The sequence below is a fragment of the Protomyctophum parallelum genome, assembly GCF_964188405.1.
Source record: "Protomyctophum parallelum genome assembly, chromosome: 15".
Taxonomy (NCBI): Eukaryota; Metazoa; Chordata; class Actinopteri; order Myctophiformes; family Myctophidae; genus Protomyctophum; species Protomyctophum parallelum.
Genome location: NC_139710.1, coordinates 27,880,155 through 27,888,797, shown reverse-complemented (window position 1 = coordinate 27,888,797; position 8,643 = coordinate 27,880,155). Strand labels below are relative to the sequence as shown.

The following is an 8,643-nucleotide window of genomic DNA, read 5'->3' as shown; positions in this document are numbered from 1 at the left end:
AGGCTTAAAAAAAGGTGCCTTATAGGTAGGTGATATTTGTGGTTCTCTCTCTCTCTTAGTTAACAGTAAACATTTCCAGGTGGGATACACATTTCATCCAATAAGGAAGAGAGAAACCCAGAAAGATAATTCATCAGCTTTGTGTTGCAGTTCTGTCCGTCTCAATCATTTGTGTCATCACTTCCAATTTCACGTGTGTATGCTCTATGAGTTCTCTCCTGATTGGATAAAAATTGTGTATGCTGTATGAGTTCTCTCCTGATTGGATAAAAATTGGTGTCCAAATGTGAAGATGTTTACTAGATAGCTGGAGAGACCCCCCACAAACACTCTATTGCAATGATTACTATCAGAATATAGAATATATACACTTATTTGAACAAAACAAAACAATAAAAACACATACACCAAAAAAAAAAAGAAAAAAAAAACTCACAGCACCATTAAAATCGTCTCTGTTGGGTGTAAACCTCATATCTCCAAAGCTTTTCAGAATTAAAATTTAAATACGAACGATTCAAAAGTAGCAGATCTCCAAGCTCAAAATGCGTGGCTTCGGGGCATGGCCCGAGCCTGCAAATCTGCTACTTTTGACGCTTTTGCATCAAGATAAGAGGTTTCTGCCAGACAGCAACAAAATCAGGCTTTAAGGTTTGCGTGGCACTGGGTCCCTGGCTTTGACCTGCGTGGGCCACCAGTGGGGGGGGGGGGGGGGGGGGGGGGCTGAACGTGGAAGTGGAGCGACAAGGCCGGGCAATGCCCGTTCCATACCTCGTCGCATGGCGGTGTTCGCACGTTGGAGATAGCCGACTGAAGAGCTCACAACACGTTCCACTTTGTACCGTGTAGATTTAAGGGCAGATTCACACCGAGTCCGTTTGATTCAAACTGTTCCAGAATACGATTGCCTGGTCCCCGCTGGCCATGATTCACATTGGCCTTGATTCTTCAGGCACCCGAGTACACTTCATTCAACTGTACTATTCAATGCTTTCACAGAGCAGCGATCCGTATCCGAGTACAATTCAATCGATCCCGAGACTACCTCCATGTGGTCCCGGGAACGGTACACAGCATTAACACTAACCACAACATCTTCTAAGTGGTCCCGAATGCGCACCCGGGACCATAGTGTGAATCTGCCCTAAAAGTGGTATGGGGGAAGGAATATTTGTTATATTCTGTAGCAGTCACGTGTTGTGGAATGGGTTATAGCTGCAGACTTCAAGTCGATTGGTACTATCGCCAGCTGTAAGTCATCATAAAGAACTTTTTGAGCAATAATTTTCTCTTTTCCCGTTCCCCCTCGTCACATCTATAGGACCACAATGAAAATACGTTTTGGGGCTTTAATTGTGTCATCCTTTTAGACTTTAGATAATATGCTGTACATATAACTCTGATGTCAATAAATAAGACAAACAAAGCGCCTTGTGAGCTTGTACTGTAGGTCGGCTATTTTCGACGAGAGCCGCCGCCATGTGACGGAGCGTAAAATTAGGCTTGAACCTCATGTTTCTCCGAAAGAAAAAAAGGCACTTCAAAACATTTGTAACAAATTCCAGTGTTACCATTATATAGAATGTCTCTTTTTTTTCTCATATACATATATGAGTATATATATATTTAGATCTATGTATGTATACACAGGCATTTTCATATAGGAAAGAATGCAAAGGTAGCAGTATAAACACTTGACATTATATTATATATATATATATGTTATATATATATACACACACACACACACACACACACACACACATACTGTTTATAGAATATATAGAATATATATATATATATATATATATATATATAATTTTTTACATAATGAGTTTGCAGCTTGCTGGCGATTACAGGAGATACAAAAAGGGACCAAAAGTTGGGAACATTGGGAACATTGTGTGGCTTTGTTTGGTGTTTTGGTGGTGGGGTTCTGGTTCGGGGTGGAACCCGTGGCTGTCGATTTATACGCAGGTGCGCGCCAGCGCCACATGCCGAACGAGGGGTCGGACTGGCTTTTCTTGTGGCACACGGCACTGGTGGCGCAACTGCAAAGAAAAGCGGACGTTTAGGTTTCAGTTGCTGAGCACAAACTGAGTTGCATAGGCAAGAAAACAAGTGCAACCCGATTACTCAAGTTTTGTCTCTCTTTTTTTTTCAAGTTAAAAACAAACAAATAAGTAAAAGTAAAAAAAACTAAACAAAACAAGTAAACAAAACTCCAAACCAGCAACATGGTAAAGCCTGTTAGTGGGGTTTTTTTTGTAACTAACGCACAAAAGAGAATAACAGTGCTACGTGCTGGCCTGACAGACAGCACGGAATGCTTTCACTTCCTTGAAGCGAGTCTTTTTGTTGTTCGGAAAAAAATACTCAAAGTCAGCAGCAGCGGATTGGTTGCAGGGCTTGGTGGGTGGCTGGGCGGGGCCCCGATGGAATGGTGAGTACGCAACGTGTGTGAGAGTACGCGTCACGTAGTGTTGGTTTACCTCCGAGTTAAACTATCAGAAGTGTACGCTGGCGGTGCGCGAGTGTGTGCGAGCGTCTTTGAGCTGGTGTGTGGTACTATATATATATATATATATACACACACACACACACACACACAGATGTGCCATTCCAACACTTAAGGCTTTCCTGTACTTTTCCTGCATTTGTTCTGGAAATACTTCTTTCCCCAAGGTTCTTTTCACTATTTAGCCCTGCTAATTATTCTCTTTTCTTACTGAAAACAAAGTGTCCCTTTTCAGCAATTCTTTTCATTGTCAAAGATAATCTGAATAGCAGTACACCTCTGCAAATGCCCTCCTTTCTCGCGGACAATGTTCTGACAATTTAGTGACAATCCACTGTCTCGCCAATGGCACGACGTCTGAAGTTCTCAAATGGCACATCTGTACTCCGACGTACAATGGTGGCATCACATGGTCAAAAACGCGTCTCGACGTGCGACGCCAGTCTTTCGACAAAGTATGCGGAGCCGTAACACCAGAGTTCAGTGTCTCGGTAGTGGTCCAGGTTGGGGGTTGTAGTAAGTAGGATGCCGGCTCAACACTAGAGTTCAGTGTCTTGGTACTGGTCCAGTTTGGGGTTGTAGTAGGCTTCGCCCTCCACCGCGCCGCTGTAGAAGGGTCGGCCTTCGGAGTGCGGCACCTTGGGCAGCAGGCGGGCCTCATGGGGCTCCGGGTGCGAGCTGGACCTGGACCATCAGAAAACAAGAAGGAAAACAAGCCACACATTCCATACAATTAACTGCATTTCTTATAATGATAGCATTTATAGTTATATTTTATCATTTTCTTTTGCGCGGGGGGGGCGGGGGGTGCCAATGGCAATGGGTCAGATTAATTAAATTGGCGTAGATGTATGCCAAAAGAGTTGGAGAGACAGGGAGACCCCTGTTACTGAACAAACACTCTAAAGCAATGATTACTATCAGAATATTGTCATTTAACAATTTACTATACTATGTATTAGCTTGATTGGGTTTTAGACTAGTGTTATTCCAAAAAGCCTCCTTTGTACGGGTGTTGAAAACTAGCACTTCCCATACTTTTTTTTTCTTTTACCAATGAATTTCCAATTTCTTTCCAAAGCTTCTTCAGAACATTTCACCCAATTTCCAGGCCTGTATAACAATCATTCAGCGGAATAATGAGTCTCTTTCTCCTATGTGCAATGCCCAAAGACAGGCAGTGTAGCAACAATATAGTATAGAATGCTAATTCCATTCCAATTTTTTTACACATTTATTGCTACACCACCTGTACTAGGGCATAGGTTGTGAGCTTGTAGATCTGTTATCTTTGTCATGCACTAGCACACATTAGGCTGAAATCACGCTTTCTGTTTCGGTGAATAACGATTTATGCCACACATATATTTTGTGTAATGTAATGTTATGTAATGTTTTTTTTTCAAACAAAATCAATAGAGCACCGAAGTCTGACGTCAATATCGGTAGATACAGTATTTGCATTGTAATCCCCATAGGGGGATTTTAGATCGCCTCATAACTAAGAATGCATCGCATGGATGCACCTGGGACGTATCCTCAGTGATGTATCCTGAGGTCAAAGGGGTTTCGGGTCTTCCAACATCATACCCCTCACTCAGGCGACCCAGCCGGGGTGATCAAGTCCCAACTTGAAAACCAGGGCCACACAATCCGTTGGAACTACTCCAGAACTGCTCTGCCAGGGCTGGGAGGTACACTTCTGGCGCATGGAAGGATTAGGCTCTGTGGGTTGTCTCCTGTCCAGGCCCCTCCTGCTCTCACCAGGCCCAGGACATGTGCGTTGCACCAGAGTCCCAGCACCAGACACTTCATTCAGGAGTGGTGGGCAATGGTTCCGCAGGGCAATGGTGTGTGGCTCCGCTTGCATGGCCCTCCTAAAGGCCTCACCGAGGGTTGTTGGGCTTCCTCCTCACGGAGGACACAGGCTGGGGCGCTAACCCATACTGCTCACCCGGGTGTCGTCTACATTCCGGCTGTCATCCGTCTCTCCGGTAGTCACCAGACTATACCTGGTTGTCACATAGTCTATTCCTATGAGTCACTATAAATAGAATAACTAACTAAAAATACATCACATGGATGCACCTGGGACGTATCCTCAGTGATGTATCCTGAGGTCAACGGGGTTACGGGTCTTCCAACATCATAACCCTCACTCAGGCGACCCAGCCGGGGTGATCAAGTCCCGACTTACGTCCCAGTAGCATATAATAACTCTGTTTAAAAAATAAACATCATCCCGGCCGTTTCACTCATGAAGAATCAACTGACTGAGAGAAAACACAATTGTTACTGCTACCGAATTAGTAACATTTTCACTAGAAACAGACTATATGAGTGACTGACTGTCGTAAACAATACAGTGACACCTCCATGACAATAACGCAGAGACAGCTTGTTTATTTTTGGACCACAATGCTGTATATGAAACGATTTTAAGATGACCCCATGTTATTCTCCATAGAGAAATTACTTCCGTGAACCAGGCAGAACCAGGGGATGAGCGAGTGACATCAGGACTTCGGTGCTCTATAGCAAAAGAAATGCATAGCCAACTATTTTTCCAGAACCCTTGATAAATTCCAGGATTCCAAACCTTTTCCAGGACCAGAAATATTTCCAGAAACGTCATGACTGTGGGAACCCTGTATATAAACTTTAAGCAGTGCATCTATTTTGTCCAATGTGATTGTGAAGCTAAGTCCAAGTCAAATAAATAAACTGCCGTTTGACGTTTCTTCGTGGTATATTCTGGTTCTGGTTTAATATATTGCAGCAGCAAAGAAGGTTGTAATAGCATAACAGTGAGTTAATAGTAAATCAATTATTATTAAGTCTACATAATAATCTTATCAATATCACCTTTCGATGTTAAAAGCTTGACGTTACCCTATAGGCTGTGGGCGGTTGTTGTCCAGTTTGGGAGTCTTGTGGGGAACGGCGTAGATGTCAGGGTGCTTCTGGGCGATCTCCAGCTGAACACAGGAGGACAACATGCAGGATTTGACGTTAACGTTGTGCTCAAATATTATTTGTCTGTGTCAAGCGTTCTTCATAGTCTGGATTTTCGGTGGTGAGGTGACCACCGAACTACAACATGACGTCACTGAGCCGCAGTGAAGAGCAAGCCACCGCTCTCCCCAGGCCTTCTCTCTGTTTTTAAGGCCTATTCATAGTCTGAATTTTCGGTGGTCACCTCGCCTATGAATAGGCCTTCAGGTGGAAGGAGGACTTCAGCAGCGGGGGTTTGATTTCACGCCATGGGTGAAATAATATAATCTCGTGAGAGGTTTGAGTCATTATTAAACACAGATATCTACAAAATAAAAGTATAATGACACAAATAAAATCTGAGCGAAAAAAATGTAAGGTATGGTTTTGACCAGATGGCTATACTTCTGTCTTCATTTCTGACTTCAACATGCCTCTCGCCCGGAATATTAACGCTTCTAGAGAGACTCGATCGTAATCATAGCGAGGTAAGCAAGCAACATTATGCCTCCCGGTTTTTGTACGGAACGGAAGCCCCCGGCTTTCAGAGTAAAAGCTGCCATATCTGCCCGGCATCCAAGCTTCTATTTTGAAAGAAATCCAGGCGCTGATTGTGTTAAAGGACCACTTCACCACTTTTCAACCTATCTTCATATAATTCGTCCTCAGTAATGTTCATAACAAAATGCAAAATATTCAGTCTGTGTCTCATAGGAGGGCTGTGGGCAGTTCAGAAACCCATCCACCAGTGCCATCATCGATGGAGAATTCAAGTCAATAGAAATGGCATGCTTTCTATTCCTGAAAGGTTGCAATGCGAAAATGGAAGCCATCGATCTTGTGACAATAAAAATCTAAATCAAAATATATATTTTTAAATTGTTTAAAAAAAAATCTGCCTAACGACGATCTGCCTGAACGATGAACAGAACATAATGAAGATAGGTTGAAAAGTGGTGAAGCGCTCCTTCGAGTACAGTGAGCCGGATGGTTGGTGACCCACCCTGGCACTCTGGGCCTCCTGCAGCTCCAGTATGCGGTGGGCGCGGGCCAAGTGGTCCATCTTCTCGAAGGCCTTGATCTTCCCCAGGAAGGACCGAGTGGACGGGTCCTCCACGGGGCTGCCCTGCCCGCTGGGAGACGGCGGCGCCACGGTGGCGCCGGACGGAGGAGCGAGGAGCGTGGCCACGGCGGGCGGGGGGGCTGCGGCGACGTCCGGCTGAGTCCTGCTGAGTCCGGCGCCGGGCTTCATGGGCATAGTAGGGCTGTCGCGATTACAAGTTCAGGTTGACGATTAATCGCCACACAAATAAATGGTGGTGAGCTTGTAGGTCAGCTATGTAATGTGAGCTTGTAGATCAACTATATCTGCATTTTTGGGGAAAATGTATGAACATTTTTCAACATGGAAACGATGATGACGATCATGCAAAAAGAAAATAAAAATAAAACTATATTATGTAATCAGTGCGACAAGCCTACATGGGCGGGGCGAGGGGCGGGACCAGGGGCTGCGTCTTGCCGAAGGAGTTGAGGTGGTGGTGGGCGGGGGGGAGCGGGCTGGAGGACCGGGTCGGGTGGGGGTGGTGGGGGGCAACGGCCACGTGCGGGGGGCCGTCGTTACTACTGCTGGCGGGGCTGCTGCTGGACGGGGAGTCGTAGCTTCGGCCGACGCCGCCCCCCGGTGGAGGAGGCTGGTGGTGCAGGTGATGGCGCTCCCTCAGAGCCAGCTTCACCTTGACGACGGACAGACAGACAAACGTGTTATTATTCATGAAACGAGTTGGTTTTATTCATTCATTTCTGTTAATGTGTCATGTTTTCTTTGAACATGCAGTGGAAATGTTTTGGGATGTTGATTGATTCAGTTAATAAAGCTTGCATTGGCAAAAGAGATGTAGGAGTTTATACGTTTACGCTTTGTCCTACTCCTTTTAAGGGCAATGCCACTCATGTTGTTGTGTGGAAATATGAATAAAAAAACGCAAGGTCATAAACTGGAGGTCTGAAACGTGGGGTCATGTGATCAGTTAACATTATGGATTACTTCATAATGTTACTGATCACGTTTCAGACCTCCAGTTTATGACCTTGCATTAAATCTTTTATTTTTTCACACAACTCTAAGGTCTATTAATGGTTTCAACATAGTAAAATGTTGAACATGAGTGGTATTCCCCTTTAAGAACATTGTTTTTCTGTTATGTATTTGATTTGTGTTTAATTAACATTCAAAGTAAAGTCATTCAATCCTTCATTAATTTTTTCATTCATTCTCTCCCACAGAAAGGAAGAAATCCAATGCAACATGAAGGGATGCTGATTATGTGTGTGCGGGCAGCTGCATGTTATTGATTGATTGGTTGTACACAATGTACAGTCAAAGGTTGTGCTAAAAGGGTAACACAAAAAAGCCCAGGGGGGCGTGTTTGCATTGTGGTCCACTCCACTCTACTCAATCAGTAATAATACATAAAGTACAATAAAGTACAATACAGTTTGGTAGGAAAGTCAGTAGCATCAAGAGGTATTATTTACAAAGAAAGGAGGGGTGGGCTGGGGGCAGAGGCTGCTACTACCAATAAGTTAAACCATGCTTATTTGTTTTTGAAGGTCAGCCAAATGTTCTTTTACTTTAGCTTTGAGTTTTGGTAGGGACAAGGGAGTCGACATGTCTAATGGGTTTTAGGTAGGGACAAGGGAGTTGACATGTCTAACGGGTTTTGGGTAGGATATTTCACATTGCAGTAGAATGCATTTCCCCCAAGGAACTTACTTTTATCAATGGCGCAACTAAATCTAATCTACACTTGATTTATTAAAACAAAAATGCATTTTAGAGGGCCTTGATGGCGTCGTAATGGCCGATTTATATTTGGCAGCATGCCGGAAATAGTAGACAGTGAGCTTGTAGATCTGCTATTTTCGGAAGTCGACACTATGGAAGTGCCCAACCCGGTATAAAATGACTTGTCTTAGTTGTACTGTATCCCTTCCTCGCTTCTCCCACACCACACGCATGACAAACAGCAGTATAACTGTTTCTTCAGCAGTTTGATCACCGTTATTCAGATATACAAATACACTTTAGTTTACTCTCAAACCGTTGACCCCCACACACACACACACTT

The 8,643-nt window shown here is 44.1% G+C and overlaps 1 protein-coding gene across 1 annotated transcript in view; it reads right to left on the bottom strand.

Annotated features, from left to right (window-relative positions):
- Positions 1-2,141: 2,141 nt before the first annotated feature.
- The window catches only part of LOC310871780 (tight junction protein 2-like), a 69,592-nt gene continuing 63,090 nt past the window's right edge, over positions 2,142-8,643 (bottom strand). Inside the window, exons 22-25 of the mRNA XM_083783416.1 lie at positions 6,995-7,248; positions 6,516-6,777; positions 5,411-5,496; positions 2,142-3,202 (exon numbers count right to left, since the gene is read on the bottom strand). Of these exons, the coding sequence (XP_083639542.1) occupies positions 3,058-3,202; positions 5,411-5,496; positions 6,516-6,777; positions 6,995-7,248 (747 nt within the window). The 3' untranslated portion in view covers positions 2,142-3,057. The remainder of the gene's footprint in view (positions 3,203-5,410; positions 5,497-6,515; positions 6,778-6,994; positions 7,249-8,643) is intronic.